The 16,221-nt window shown below is 41.7% G+C and overlaps 1 protein-coding gene and 1 long non-coding RNA gene across 2 annotated transcripts; both read right to left on the reverse strand.

Moving 5' to 3' along the window:
• Positions 1-2,417: 2,417 nt before the first annotated feature.
• LOC114801362 (tubby-related protein 1) lies at positions 2,418-11,410 on the reverse strand. The gene is made up of 13 exons (XM_028999541.1): positions 11,225-11,410; positions 9,617-9,743; positions 8,069-8,182; positions 7,723-7,851; positions 6,298-6,411; positions 5,864-6,046; positions 5,710-5,789; positions 5,467-5,631; positions 5,261-5,373; positions 5,039-5,147; positions 4,864-4,962; positions 4,562-4,733; positions 2,418-3,698 (listed from the first exon to the last, which is right to left on the reverse strand). Exons 1-13 carry the CDS (start codon positions 11,237-11,239, stop codon positions 3,565-3,567), a joined length of 1,554 nt encoding a protein of 517 aa, XP_028855374.1. The 5' UTR covers positions 11,240-11,410; the 3' UTR covers positions 2,418-3,564.
• A 210-nt stretch (positions 11,411-11,620) lies between these two features.
• On the reverse strand, positions 11,621-12,612 carry LOC114801387 (uncharacterized). Its single transcript, XR_003751499.1, has 3 exons — positions 12,544-12,612; positions 12,366-12,419; positions 11,621-11,660 (listed from the first exon to the last, which is right to left on the reverse strand). It is a non-coding gene; the product is annotated as an uncharacterized LOC114801387 (long non-coding RNA).
• Positions 12,613-16,221: the final 3,609 nt, after the last annotated feature.

A 16,221-nucleotide genomic window follows, 5' to 3' on the forward strand; every position in this document is an offset into this window, starting at 1 on the left:
GCTCCGGAAACCGGGGTTTGGTTCTTAATGACGGGTGCTAGTAGCCTAGCGGGTAACACACTCGCCTACGAACCGGAAGACCCGGGTTCAAACCCCGCTTACTACCATCGTGTCCCTGAGCAAGACACTTAACCCTGAGTGTCTCCAGGGCGGGACTGTCCCTGTAACTACTGATTGTAAGTCAGTCTGGAAATGCTGCAAAATGTAAATGTCCGTCTGTCTGGGTGGTAGTAGCCAGGTGGGTAATAGAAGACCCGGGTTCAAACCCCGCTTACTACCATCGTGTCCCTGAGCAAGACACTTAACCCTGAGTGTCTCCAGGGCGGGACTGTCCCTGTAACTACTGATTGTAAGTCAGTCTGGAAATGCTGCAAAATGTAAATGTCCGTCTGTCTGGGTGGTAGTAGCCAGGTGGGTAATAGAAGACCCGGGTTCAAACCCCGCTTACTACCATTGCGTCCCTGAGCAAGACACTGGAGTGTCTCCAGGGGGGTGGGCTGTCCCTGCCCTGTAACTACTGATAGCGGGTCGCTCTGGATAAGGGCCAGAACTGTTCGGAAGTAGATGTTGATCTGTGCATTTGTCCTGGACAGTAATTGTAGACTAAAATAAATCTTTGATGACACGTCCAGCTGAAGTCAAGGCATGAAATCGGTGAAAAGGTGCAACACGTAAAAATTAGTAAATGAGAAATGGATTGACATTATTTTGCCGTGTGTGCACACACAAACCACACGCATGGAAAGATGTATGTGTGTGGTTTCTGTATAACATGTATTCAAATGTTATGCATGCTTTTGCAGGCTGTGTGTGTGTGTGTGTGTGTGTGTATGCGCTTGTTTCTGTAAGAGCCATATGTGTAGTCTAAGGCTGGCAGTATGAACTGCCGATATAAAAGATTCCTTAAACACTTGAAGGACCTCATTGTACAAGAATCCTGCAAGAATTTATACACATTCCATAGCTGTGAGTGCGACCAATGGGACGTTTTCTCTGCCGCGCCGACTCGAGGAAGCCAAAAAGGCCGAGCTGTGTGATGTAATACTCTGGAGGGGAGCCCGAAATTATAATTCTCATTCTGAGGGCAATTCTTTTCATGCACGCTCTGACTCCTATCCTTGAACACACATTTTAAGCACGCCAACAGCTCCTTCTGTAGGTCAAACGTGTGATAACAATGCGGTCACCGTCGGTCACTTCCAGAAACTTTGGACAAACTGATAAGTTGCTGTTGCAAAAAAAAAAAAAAAAAAAGAGCCCCCGCACACACGTCTATGAGAGATGGTGCATCTGTCTAAAGTCACTTTCTGTGTCAAAGCACACGGCATCTGCGAGTTGGGACAACTGCCTGAGCAGGTTCGGGCAGCCTGCACACCCTTCGTGGCCCAGGGCTCCGCAGCTCAGACAGGTTTTTCTTCTTGAGGGCTTGTTAAAGTGTAAGAGAATGTCTGCGCTGTGTGGCATGTCCCAGCGTTCTTTATTTAGACCATTTTTATTGTTAAAATGCAATGATGTATTCGCACGGCGAACAAACCATGCCGACAGAGAACTGACCTGATCAATATAAAGTTTTTGTTGTATTTAGTACGCTGTACGGAAATACATGGTTTTGGACCCCTGCCGAGAAACAGCGATGCATGTCGGTTCAAAAGCTCCCAAGGATTCATGGGAGTTCCTTCAGACCTTTCAGAGTGCAATTGGCTTGGTCTCCTTTGACACCGGCTGAATAAGGACAAAATCACATTGTCAGACAACAAGACCGGAGTCGAGCTTTTGCATGATCTCTGCCTTCCGAAACAATCAGAGGTCAGGCGGCTCGTGCTCGGCAAAGCAGACTGACGGCATGGTGGGAATTCAGCACGGGGACCCAGGAGCTAATCCCGCTGTGCCGAGGACAGATGCAGCCAAGGACAATGTGTTGTTGCTGAATATAATATTTTAGGCGAATAGTGTCATTGAAATGAGATAAGATAATAAGCACGTCGCGATGATCTAGCATTTTGAAACAGACTCCCGAGGGCTTTTTGGTGCTGGGGAGGTTTCTTTTTCATGGGCGGGGCCTCTGCGGGGCCAATTCAGTTTCAAAAGGCCAACGGATTGCACTTCCCTCACTGAGGCCCAGTGTATTTAAATCATTTACTGAGCCTCTGGATTTGCAAAAAAACATTACAAAATCTGCAGCAATGGCCAGTTATCAGGATATGAAGTTCTAACCCAGTGGTAACCTCAGGCCATTTACAACTAACTTGTACAAAACACACACTTTAAGAAGCAAAAACAGATAAGAATGAGCCCAGATGTGCAGGCCCTTGGCCATAATTTAGCAAGTATCAGAAGTTAAAACCTATGGATGGTACCATGCGATTTATTTAATTTCACCTAGAAATGGTTCAAAACGATTTCTAGAAGAATTTGAATACACTTAATTAAATTCTTTAATGCTTTTGATATGTTCCACAAGCAACAAGAAAAACGAAATCCACAAAAATCACAAGAATCAAAGGACAAACATGTTCTTGCATTGTGCAGTGTCATTGTCAAACAAGGATAAGCAACAATAATAAAAAAAAAAAAGACACAACATACAACACTATTTCCAATCTGAATTTGTATATTCAACGGCTTTAAATCTGCAGACGGAAGCAAACGTCCAGAAATCCCTCCGGCAGACGCATACACACACTCACACAGGGCACCGCTTTCGAACTGGCGCAAGGCGCTGAGCACGGGACTGGTGTAAGGTAAGGCGTCTTCAGGGAGAACATCAAATAGATAAAGGAAGTTATCTGCGTTTGGAGGAGAAGCTCACCTTTTTGTGGCAGCGTAATTATTTCAGCCGCAGAGAACACAATGATCTGAAAGTGGGAGGAGTGGACAGGTTCACACACTCTACTCCCACATTCTGGACGGTTTTAACCCGCGCCGGGCACTATGTTACATGTGCAAATATCACTGAAGGTCAAGTGTCTTTCTTCTTTCATTTACCTTATTCACGCAAAATCCTTTGACCATAGACTAGCATACAAGCCCCACACTTAGCACGTAGCTCTGCACTTTGCACCAGTTAGAAAACACGTGTGGTCAAAATGTCAAAGACAGTTGCCTTAGAAAAACAGACAAATCAAAGAACAAGTGGACGCACGGGCAAATCTGACCTCATGAGGCCTCATAAGGTTTGACCTGAGAAAAGGCTGACGTTACACCCACTTACGTCAAAAAAGAAAGGTTTTGAATGTTGCTTTATGCTAGAATGAAATATTCTCGGGGTTGCGATGGTGTCATGTGCAGTTGCAGTTGTGCGCTTTTACTCTCTCTCCGAATTCTGCGGGATGAAATGACTCGACTAAAGGAAATGACGTGTAAATGCACCTATCATACGCGAGAGAGTTGCTTAACTAGTTGGGTTTAGTTGTGCTTTCATCTCTCTGCAAGGGACCGGTTTCCGCTCTCCTTTAGCTGGATGATTATTTTTGTCCATCAGAGCAACTTTTCCACAATAGATTTCATGAGATACGTGATTCGGTAGTGGAAGCAAAGGAATGCAACGCGGTACATGGGTCTCTGTCACTCGCATGCAATTTTGCCGTCAAAACTGGAGAGGGCAATGGCAAAGGCCTGAACAGCGCAGAGAGGGTAGTTGTAATCCAGGGTGAAGGCGTCGTCAGCTACTCTCCCGAACTGCATCACAATGTAGTCCACTAAAAAAAACCAAATCAAAGCAAAATACGTCAGTTGGAAAGAAATACAAGCAAAAAGCATCAGGAAATGTATTAAGCGAAGTGAAAGTGAAGTTGTCGTGCAGCACAGCACAAAATGTGTCCTCTGCATTTAACCCGTGGGCAGCCATGAAAGGCGCCCCGGGGAGCAGTGTGTGGGGACGGTACTTTGCTCAAGAGGACCTCAGTGGCACCTTGGCGGCGGCTCGGAATTCGAACCCCCAAACGTCTGATTATGAGTCCACCAGGCACTTGGTGTGAAAAACATGGACATTCGGGTCTAGTGCCCCTGCTGGCTTGCTACAGAACAGTTTTTGGCATCACCCTTCCTCATGCGATTCAATAACTGATTTCAAATGTTTTAACTATCATCTTTCCATCCTCAATTTTTCTAGATTCTTTTAAATGCACCTTTTTTTTTTTTTTTTTTACCTTAAATTAGTTTTTATATTATTTATGTACTGGGCAGCATGCCCCCAAGAGAGGAACCAGGGTACTGCAGGGAGGGGCAGAAAAAAAGTGATGGTATAAGTTAGATTTTGCAGTTTTTTTATGTATTACAATTTGTTCGTGGAATTTTGAATTGAAGGCTGGAAAATGTTCTTATCAACAAAAGCCAGGCCCTGGACACATTTTTGGAAACACTGCCATGAGGGCATGGTTATACTTAGGAATTTATATGTTTGACAGTTTTGACAGTGGGTCTACCAAATATTCCAATTTCATTTCATTAAAAGAGCAAAAGGCCACCGTGCCTGTGTGTCCTCTTGTTTTTCCTAATTAAAAAATGCTTATGCATTAGCAGTGTAACATGACAGGCATGTACGTATGTGCTCTTTCCTTACAGTCTTTGCTGTGAACAATCTGGAAGTTTTTGATTGATGCTTGGGTGACTCGTCCATTAAAATTCAAAACGTGGGAGGCCGTCTCCTCATTCCAGACAGGGGTCTTGTTACGCAGCTCTATCAGATTCTCCATGTTTCTGTTCTGGTGCCGAATCAGCAGCCCATCATTGTCCTGCAGCCAGAATGGAAAAATATTTTATTCTGTTCAGCTGATAAATAAAAAAATGGCAAATATTTGAAAAAGGTGATAAATCTGCGATGAAAAATGACAATATTTCTCAGCAGAGCAGTTGTTTGCTTACACTTCGGGGTCGGATCGGCACACGTTCACAATCCTTGTTCATCCCGGGAATGACGACCGTCATTCTTCTTGGTCCCTTCATCCCCAAGACATTTGTTTCCTAAACCCCACCAACAAAAAGGATCAAATAAAGAGGCATTTTTATAGTTGTAAAGGGTCCCGATAGACTGTCTTACATAGACAATCGCCGCCAGCTCCTGGCGCGCATTTGACATGTCCGGTAGAGCCCTGTCCGGATGTAGAGCGTTATCGAACACCGTGAACTTGGTGCCCATTAGATTGGATCTGAAGGAGAAAAAGGACAAGCTTTTAATTGTGCTGTTATAATTGGCTATATATGTATTATTCATAACATATAAAGCATTTATGTGATTGGAGAGAACAACTTGTGCCCATACCTTAACTTCCCTATGAAATTTTCCCCTCCTCTGGACAGATCGGTGGGGTCCACTGATATTAGGTAGTTGGAGGTTGTGCTCTTTTTCCTTTTCCTCCCCGCTAACAGGAATACCTGGCAAAAAAAAAACAAAAAAACGTTTGTAACAGTTGCCCAGTTGTGGTGACATTTGCAAGTCAAAGGTTTCAGCATGTGAAGAGGACGGACCTTCTTGTCATTGTCTAAGTGAAGGTAATATGTAGGATAGAGGCCGCGGTCCATGCCCCTCTTGTCCCGTGTCACTTTGCACTTGACAGTGACGCCTTGTTGCGCCGGCTGCATGACAAATTGCTCTAAGTTGTCAAATTCAATGACCGGCGATGGCGCTCTCTCCTGGACACGGATAAGAAGGGTCACAATCAGGGAGACAGTCCCAAAGAGCCCAATATCTGCCCACATGTGATCATTTACCTTTTTCCCTTTCTTTCCTTTGCCCTTTTTCTTCTTTTGTGTAACCTCTGTGTCAGAGTCATCACTTTCTTCTGCTTTCGCTGAAGGAAAGGGGAATCGACGCAGGTAAACCATGAGAGATGAACGAGAGAGATGATGAATGATGCACACCTACCTTTCTTCTTGCCCTTCTTGTCCTTGTCTTTATCCTTATCTTTGTCTTTTTCCTTGACCTTGTCCTTGTCCTTGTTTGCTCCGGTCTGGAACATTGACACGGGGTTGGAATTTGATTTCTTTTTTGTCTTGCTGGTCTTGGCTTCAGGTTCACTTTCATCGCTGCTGCTTTCAGATTTGGCAACTAATGGCCCCAAAGCAAAGGTGATGAAGAAAAACAAGTTTCATAATTCACTTTCTAAAGACATTCATGGACACTGTCAAAGTGTGGCATGAGCATCCTGTTATCCCTGGCCTCCAAAGTCAAGTTCAGCTAACTTCTGAAATGTAAGCATACGGTACAATTCAACATTCTACGATTTTGTTCATTCAAATGACACAGACAAAGACACACACTCACACACACACATTACTGAAATATCCAAGAGATGCCACCTTTCTTTTTACTCTTGGTTTCAGGCTTCTCTCCATTTATCTGAAACATGGAAGCTGGCTCTTTCTTTTTGGCTTTAGATTTTACTTTGCTGTCTGCTTCTTTGTCCTCTTTTTCTGTGAAATAAGAAAAACAGATATACAGAGAAATATTACATAATAAAAGTCTCAAATATCAGCTGACAGATACAGTACAGACCAAAAGTTTGGACACACCTTGTCAGTGTGTTTTCTTTATTTTCATGACCATTTACATAGATTACGTAGATTCTCACTGAAGGCATCAAAACTATGAATGAACACATGTGGAGTTACGTACTTAACAAAAAGTGGCGACCTGGTCTCCACAGTCACCGGACCTGAACCCAGTCGAGATGGTTTGGGGTGAACTGGACTGCAGAGTGAAGGCAAAGGGACCAACAAGTACTAAACACCTCTGGGAACTCCTTCAAGACTGTTGGAAAACCATCTCAGGTGACGACCTCTTGAAGCTCATCGAGAGAATGAAAAAAAGTGTGCGAAGCAGTAATCAGAGCAAAGAAACTAGAATATAAAACATGTTTTCAGTTATTTCACCTTTTTTTGTTAAGTACATAACTCCACATGTGTTCATTCATAGTTTTGATGCCTTCAGTGAAAATCTACTAACGTAAATGGTCATGAAAATAAAGAAAACACATTGAATGAGAAGGTTTTCCAAACTTTTGGCCTGTGCTATAAGTCAGTTTTTAGTTTACTTGTTAAAAACTTAAAACTTGGCAGTTTGGAGAAACTGAAAATCTGTATCCCTCTTCATTACTCAGTAACTACATGTTATTAATGTTGCAACTACATAGAATTAAGACATGGAATGGATGTAGGCTTCAATGGTGACTGCATGTAATGGTGCTAAACCAGTTTCCCTTTACTCATCATTACATGAGGTGTCATGATCCGGACCGGCAGGGGTTGACTCCGGATCCGGACCGTGTAATTCGTCTCGTGTAATGTTCCCTGATTGTGTTCACCTGGTGTATATTTATATAATTGTATAAAGCTGTCTGTTCACCGTCGGGTCATTGTGCGTGTTAATGTTCCCTTGTCTCGTGTAGTTCGTATTAAACCCCTGTCCTGTGATCGTGCGAATGTGTCCTCTTTCATTGCCATGTCCAGCCCACCCGTGACATGAGGAAATCTTTTGCCCTAATCCTGCCACATTATGCAAAGAGGTCCAGTCCAGTCTGTCTGCAGGGGAACATTTAAAGTCAACCTGCAGTCATCCTGATCCAAATATTGTCAAGTGACAGGGTCACAATCCCTAGATTTAATTAAAACTAAATAATCCAAATGATATAAGACTACACAACAAACTTAATTCCTTATTCAGGCTACAGGGGTATTTTTCTATTTAAAAAATATATGCAAATAAATTTTTTTTTTTTCATGAACCTTTAGATTTAGTTTTCTTGTCTTTATCTTTAGACTCAGTGCTGTCCTTCAGTGTCTTTTTTTTGGTCTTTTTCTGGGGAGATTCCTCTTCCTCCTCATCACTGTCATCATTGTCATCATCTGACATGCCTACAGAACAGGACACACCAAACGCTGAAAAGCATCTTATGCAACAAACCACAATTTCCTCCTCATACCTAAAATCTATATATACATTCCATCAAAGATACTTTACAACTCATTATCATAAGCCATAAAAACCTAGACTAGAGTGATGTCACATGAAATAAAATGATAATAACTTGTTAATATTATATACACAGTCGTGTTGGATAGAAATGCTTACTTTTCTTCTTCTTTGGCACACTCTTGGATTTCTTTTTTGGTTCTGCCTTTTCCTTTGGTTGGTCCTCCTTATCTTTCTCTTTTTCTGTTTTCTTTTTCTTTACTTTTTCTCCATCTGGTTGGGCATAAAAAGAAGAAATGGACCATCCTGACCTGTCAGTGTTTCGTCTATTATTTGCAAATGACAACATTTCCAGACTTGAAAATGAGACACAGAAGATCACAATATTGGCAACTTGAATCTTTTATTAGGTGACAATGGCTGGATGTGAAATATGAACATATTTAAAAGCATTTCAAAGTATTGTTATGTTGCAGCCATTTGCTACAATCATTTAAGTTCTTTTTTTCCTCATTAATATATACACAGCACGCCATATTTAAAACACAGAATTGTTGACATTTTTGCAGATGTATTAACAAAGAAAATCTGAAATATCACATCTTAAGTATTCAGACCCTTTTCTCAGTATTTAGTAGAAGTTCTCTTTTGTTCTAATACAGCCATGAGACTTTTTGGGAAAGATGCAACAAGTTTTTCACACCTGCATTTGGGATCCCCTGCCATTCCTGCTTGCAGATCCTCTCCAGTTCTGGCAGGTTGGATGGTAAAGGTTGGTGGACAGCCATTTTTAGGTCTCCCCAGTGATTGGGGTTAAGTCAGGGCTAAGGCTGGGCCATTCAAGAACAGTCGCAGAGTTGTTGTGAAGCCACTGAAGCCATTTTAGCTGTGTGCTTAGGATCATTGTCTTGTTGGAAGGTAAACCTTCAGCCCAGTCTGAGGTCCTGAGCACTCTGGAGAAGGTTTTCATCCAGGATATCCCTGTACTTGGCCTCGTTCATCTTTCCCTCAGTTGCAACCAGTCGTCCTGTCCCTGCAGCTGCAAAACACCCCCACAGCATGATGCTGCCACCACCATGCTTCACTGTTGGGACTGTATTGGTGATGAGCAGTGCCTGGTTTTCTCCACACATACCGCTTAGAATTAAGGCCAAAAAGTTCTATCTTGATTCCAGAGAATCTTTTTTCTCACCATCTTGGAGTCATTCAGGTGTTTTAGGAATCTCAATGTGGGCTTTCATGTGTCTTGAACTGAGAAGAGGCTTCCATCAGGCTGCAGTTATGGCTGACTTTCTCCCATCTCCTGACTGCATCTCTGCAGCTCAGACACAGTGATCTTTGGGTTCTTCTTTACCTCTCTCACCAAGGCTCTTCTCAATTGATAGCTCATTGGCCAGATGACCAGCTCTAGGAAGGGTTCTGGTTATCCCAAACATCTTCCATTAAAGGGTTGTGTGCACTTAGAAACCTTAAGTGCAGCAGAATTTTTTTGTAACCTTGGCCAGATCTCAGCCTTGCCTTAAGTCTGTCTCTGAGCTCCTCAGGTAGTTTCGTTTGAGCTCATGATTCTCATATGTTAGCAAATGTCTGCAATATTACAGAGTGCAAAATTTAAGGGGGTCTGAATACTTTCTGTTCCTACTTTGCGTGTGTGTGTGTGTGTGTGTGTGTGTGTGTTCACTACGGGCATGTACTCTGTGGCCTTACTTTGAACTGCTGGGCTGTCCACTGTTCCCAGGTCACCGTTTTTCTTTGTCTTGGGCTTTTTGGGTTTGGCATCTGTTCCAGTGGACTCAGTTGTTGTAGACTCTGATTTCTTCTTCTTTGGTTTTGGCTGCCCAACACAGCACATGTTTTTTTTTTACATCTATGGCTCATTTTGATGGATTTGTAACATAGTAAGAATATTGATATATTCATAATCCATTTGTTGTTAGGTAGGTGTCATAATGATAAAAATTGCTAAATCTCACAATAAATAAAATGAGAATCCAAACACATGATAAGATAACATCCCTCATCAATACAATACATGTCACAGTCAGTACTCCCGAATAATTTGAGAATATTTTTTTAAGGACAAATAAAACAAAGCTGGATCAGAATTCTAAATTAAAGGTTGAGTTTATTTCAACAAAAGGTCACCAAAAGCACAAAATTGGCATCTGCAACAGTGCAACTGGGCAAAAGGACAATGAAGCCTCTGTAGCAATTTCATTTCATTTGTGGCAAGTTCATTTCTTAACCAAAACTCTATTCTGACAGATAATAATTTAGAATTTAGATTTATTTATATACATCGTCATTTGTAAGCAAGTAAAATTATTTTGCATTATAAAATCAATTATAGTTTAACAAGGATTCTTTTAAATCTCAACTGGAAATGTCTTCCTTCCTCTCCTACAGCTCATTATGATGTAATGACTTGCACAACACAATTCCCCTCTTAACTGAATCTGTCCTTGTGTGGTGGCTAAGCTTTGTGGGGGGTTTACGATGAGTAGGTTACCCTGAACCGTGTCTCGGCATCACAAGATACAGGCAGTGAAAATGAGGGCAGTGTGGCCGTGGCCACTTAAGCTCCTGCACACTCAAGAGATGCCTCCTGTCATCCAATTAAGAGGCCATCAATGCTGGGCTATTAATATCTTTACCTTGGACGGGAGGAATGACAGTGTCACAGAGGCACACTTACGATTACTTCCTCTCCAGCTTCCTGAGAAACTAATGTTGCATCAATTTTATTGCACTGTGTAAAATTATTCAAATAAACTCCTAGGCAAGCAGGGTATCATCAGATCCAGCATTTGTGTCTTATCATGCCTATATACTGCACTTAAAAAGTATAACCAATATCCTTCGTGGATGCTTTGATACTGTGCCTCATACAAGAAAAACATAATTTCCTGTAAGTGTTTGGACAGGTAAGGGGAGGATTTATTCCAGGATTAACAGCCAGACATGTCGGATAATGTGACTGCATGATCAGTCTAAATAAATATGCAGAACAACTGACAATTTTGTTTTTCAAAATAATTATTAAGGGTGACCGTCTTGCAGTTGAAGGTCAGTGGAAAACTCATAACAATGTCTACAATATAATATAAAACATAATCTGTTAATTAAATGTCCTGCAACAATATACATTTTCTTAGCGTATCAATATATATACTATACCTGTTTCAGTGAAATGCTTAGAAATGTAGTAATATTAGTGTAAAATACACAGAAGAGGATGCTGTTTACATGCCTAATCATATCTGATCGGAAGCCTGGGATATCATCATGCATTGCCCCAAATATCAAACAATTTACCTTCTCTGATGACATGGCTGCGTTTCGGTCACTGGACTGATGGTAAAGGATGTAATAAATATTCCCAGATTAAATAGAAATCCACGGAAATTCTTTTTGAAACAGAAGAATAGTGGCTCTCCTCAGGTATTGAGGCAGTGCAGCACTTTACTCAATGAATCACCATCAGCAGAAAGTGGCTAATAGGATTTGCATGTACAACCATCTGTTCAGGAGGGCGTGTTCTCATGGAAATACACAGAAAATAACCATAAAAAACATCTCTGCTTCCTTTTAAGACCCAAAGCGGTGATGTGATTGTTAATAATAATGAATATGCTATATTGCTTACTGTACTGTATATAGTTTCCTTTCTTTCACACTACATAAATCAAGATGAAACAAGCATGAACTTACCTCTTGTTTTTTCTGTACATAAAATTCATTATCTGGAATTCTGAAAATATGGATAAAAATGTATAATATTAACATAACAATGAAAGCAAGAACTACAGACCCAGCAAATAGCACACAAGCAAACATAGAACATGTAAAAGATGGCATCTAATCTAACATTCAATATCTAAGATACAAAAAGTATGAGGATTAAAACAGGATCAGGATGAGTTTTATTAATTTACTAAAGAACGAAGTACAAAGGATTTCTTGAGCTAAAGCCAGTATTGTCTAGGAAGGTGTACATGCCCCCCCTGGATGAAATTTATTAGACCACAGCTACCCACAGAACTTTCCCTGCTGTCTGAGTGGTTTAGCACCACTTGGCTAGTCATTGTGAAAACCAGGCCATGTATTTATAACCACTAAGAAAAGATAGACATAGATTACACATTTATGTTCATGACATTTCTATTAACAACAGATTCAAGGAGCACTTATGAGGTTGCCTAAATGTATTTGAAAGAAGATTAAAAGTAAAAGAAAAATACAACCACTTTTATATAACACATTAGCATTTAAACTTGAAGTTGTGCAATGAAGATCTAAGATAAGCTCCACCCACTATAACTACTCAACTGTTCATTCTAGGTGAAAAAAAACAGGTGAAATCAAAGCAACAATAAAAAAAAATATTAAATAAGGATGGTATGAAGTTTAGCATGAAATTAATTTGCCAGTTTATCTGTAAGAGGCAGATGCTCACATATCCTCAGTGAAGACTTCTTTCAGGATTTGCCTTTGGAGAGGCATCAGTGACCTGTAGTCGTTGCAATGGTCTCATCAGTCACACACTCTGATTAAAATAGTAGCATTATAGTTCCATAAAAAAATATAAAATTAAGAAATCCACAAAATGCACACACGTGATCTTCTAACTGTACCTTTATTAGATCCTGGATCCAGGAGTAACACAATGCAGAATGTGGATTCTAACCTTTTTATTGCTGTACTCTGGGCTCTAAAACTCCCTCCAACCGGGATTTAAAAAGCTTACAGATTTCTCCAATAATGGGATTTAGATCAGAGTTAAAAACCCAACCACGAATCCCACTGCCCCCCACACATTGGGGATTAGTGAAGGAAGGGGTTAGCCTCACCATCTGGGGTTCCTATTGGTTTTGGTGTCTACAGCAAGGTATGATGTTATTATTTTGCCATAACCTGAGTGATAAAGCATTTTGAGAAAATACTCATGCAGTGTCTCGCTGAACGTGAAATGCAATTTTGATGGATTTGACAGTTTTCCACTCTGTAACCACCCTGTACGCTACTTAGAGAAGACTGTACAGAACATTCTGAAGATAAACGAGGTACAGAAGCCTTTATAACAGTGAAATACCAGTAAATGTCAAGTGCACACAGCTGGCTGTCAGCATTTTAAGGACCACCTATCTCCATGATCTTGAGGAAAATGTCATTCATCTTTCTCAATTTCTCCAAGGTTCAGCTCTGATGCTCATGTGTGAATTGTGGCTGCCTTTAGAAGTAGACAGGGGTGAGCATACGTGCAGCCAGACACTCCCGTTTGCAACAAACTGTCTATCAGAAGCAGCTTTAAGGCTTTATAAAATAAATAGACGATGTTTCAAAGACGCTTCAGTATTGCGTGTCATTTAAGAAACCTGATTGTGATGCCAGCTAATGCACTGATTTAAGGTAACTTTGCAGTGAAGGCCTACAGATTTGATGTCGCCCTCTTGTGGACCCTAAGAGCAGTTCTAGACCAGAGCAAACCGAAGGCCAACTTCATGAATGGCATTATTTAAATGACAATCCATTTTCCAAAATGTCATCTTCAAGGGCAGATTGTTTTTCCCTTTACTGCTTTATATACTCCCCTTACTGCCAGCTTAATTACGTATCCAAAGCCAACTTCTCAGAAGGATAAACCAAACTCAGTGTCTGGTTTCAATTTCTAATTAATATGTCAAATTAATAGAAAACCAAAAAATTGATTCTTAAGCCTTCCTACTGAAACGCATTTTTATATTTTCCTGAAAAAGTCGGTGGTTAAATAAGAATAAGGATAAATGTTGTCCCGCGACACTGAAGCATTTCAGCCGCTGGCCAGCAGGTGAGGCTGTGAGACTTTCTCAGAAATCAAAGAGGCAGCAGAGGAGAAAAACCTTCAGTAAACGAGCATTTTGGTCAAAGTTTAGTTTTGAACTTGTCAGTTTTTTTGTACATTATCAATGTGATAACAATGTGATAAGTAAAACTTCCCTTGAACATATATTACTACGACACATCGCAGAACTGTAAAATCTGTGCACATCAAAAAGACAAATTAAAATGTAGGAAAAAAAGGAGGTTTATAGGATCTTCATCTGCTCTTTTGCTTCAGCGTCAGCCTCACAGTAAGTGGCCTGTTGGCTAATGAAAAGGGTCTAGACTAATAGCTCTGCTGGCATTTCTGTAAACCCTTGACAGCAGTGCGGACTTGGCACATGGCCTAAGGAAGGCCAATGAACTCTTGGGAGTCGGCGGGGAGAGCGCGCTCTTAAAGAGACAGCCACGCTCGGAGCGTCAGGACGGCTGGAGTTTAAACACAGGAAATGGTCGTTCAAAGTAAATGCAAGATGGCACGTCGCGGTTCCCTCGGGCCGTCTTAAAGTGACAATGTGTGTGTTTGTGATTTCTTATGGTACAGGGAACAGCATTCCTCGGAGGGTTTAACTTTGATGCTAAGGGTAAAGTCAACAGACGAAAGTGTGTTAGGTACATAAAGGAGTTGGTTACCAGGGTTAGGAACTGTGTGATTGCGCAGGGAAATGATGGTGTTTGCCGGCTCCATTACTGCTGAAGCAGCACGGTGGCTGAGGACATGAACCCGGTGAATCACACAGCAAGGCTGCATCGCAGGAAAGGCAAACAATAAGGACCGGGTGCGGAAATCTGGGTTAGAGAAGTACACCGCTTGGGGAGGGCGAGCGGGACGGAGAAGGGAAAGAGAGAGGGAGGGAGGGAGGGCAGGAGGCACAGAGAGAGAGAGGTGTTTATAGCTCTTCAAGAAGAAGGACAATAGCAGGAGGTTTCTGTCCCACAATAAAACCAACGGACAAGGACACCAAATGGAGGCTGCCTCCCGGAGCGAATATAAAATATAGTATGGCCGTATATGGTCGTATAGTGTCCTCTTTGACCCCATTGACGTTGGGTTAGCAGTAGGGCGCATACCAACACTGCCACACAGCTAACAGAGCTCACCTGCTGTCAAGAGACTAGCATGCCATGATCTCAGGCTTATCACTCAGCGAGGAGGCATGTGGCAACGCCAGGGTAATATACGCCGCCTTGGCACGGCGAGCTGTCATTAGGCCCCCAGACGGCGGAACTGATGGTAACGTCCATCAGAGGAGAACCCCCCTACCCACCCAAAAAAAAAGAAAAAAAATTCAATTCAACCCTGTTCGCATTCACAGAGGCATGGCTGTTGACCTGAAATGCCCTGCTCGCTCTTTCACAGTCACTCACACACACACTCACACACACACACACACACCATACACTCCACCCTCAGCAAAGTGCTTTATTGAAGGCATCTAGGGAGTCTCTTTACAGTCTGGCGAGTCTCAGGCTGTCTGTGAGCTGATGATAAAGCGATGGCAGACCGCTCCTTTTTCCTATAATTTCTTGGCTAAATTTATGTGTGAGTTTCGCTGGACAAATAAAAAATAAATATACTTTAATCATCTGCTGTACATAACTATAATTTATCATCACATGTACATAACATAAAAATTATTTTGTGAACTGTGTTCTCATAACATAAACTTGATATATATCGTAAGATATTGCGATAAGTTGAAACTGACAGCTGTTGACATATTTTTCTGACATGACCTGACAAGTAACCGTGCAGAGCTCGGATAAGGGAGGTGGTATAACTTGGAAACCTGCTCCGAGCTGCTCTGTTCTGCTCCGAGCATTTGTGTAAATAAAGAGCAATTGGGAAGAGTGGTTAGTTCACCCCACTTTTACAGGCTTACAGGGTTACATAGGGTTACATCCCCTGGAACAGGGGATCACATTTCAGTGTTTCTCTGTAACAATAGTCTATCCACAGTGTATATCTGAGGTCTCCCCAGAGCACAATCGTACGAGAGTTAAGGGCATTAAATTACCAAAATGGCCATTGATCCGAACAATGAGAAAAGGCGAAGCAAACAAACATTTTGCAGGAGCAAAATGCAGCGGGCGGGTGCAGAAACAGCTCAGAAATGGGGCAAGAGTTTGCAGCGCAGGGCCAGGGCTATCATCAAATCTGGTAACAAATGACTCCATGGACTTCATGCCAGGTTTCCTTCCACAGCCGCAGCTCTCCAAAAGAGCTCTAAACTTGAAAAACATGGTTGTGTTAAAGCTTGTTTGTCTGTTGTGCACCCAAAGTACTGTGACTTCATCGATAAAAAAACAAGATATAACTCACTGCACAGATGCATTTTTTAAAAGAATAAATGATCTTATAAATAAATCTCGGCCAACATGTGGTGCCTGCGGTATGTGGAGTTATGAAAAAGCATGGGCAATGCACGGAGGCACAGTACCCCCAATGAATG

The sequence above is a fragment of the Denticeps clupeoides genome, chromosome 12 (genome assembly GCF_900700375.1).
Source record: "Denticeps clupeoides chromosome 12, fDenClu1.1, whole genome shotgun sequence".
Classification (NCBI taxonomy): Eukaryota; Metazoa; Chordata; class Actinopteri; order Clupeiformes; family Denticipitidae; genus Denticeps; species Denticeps clupeoides.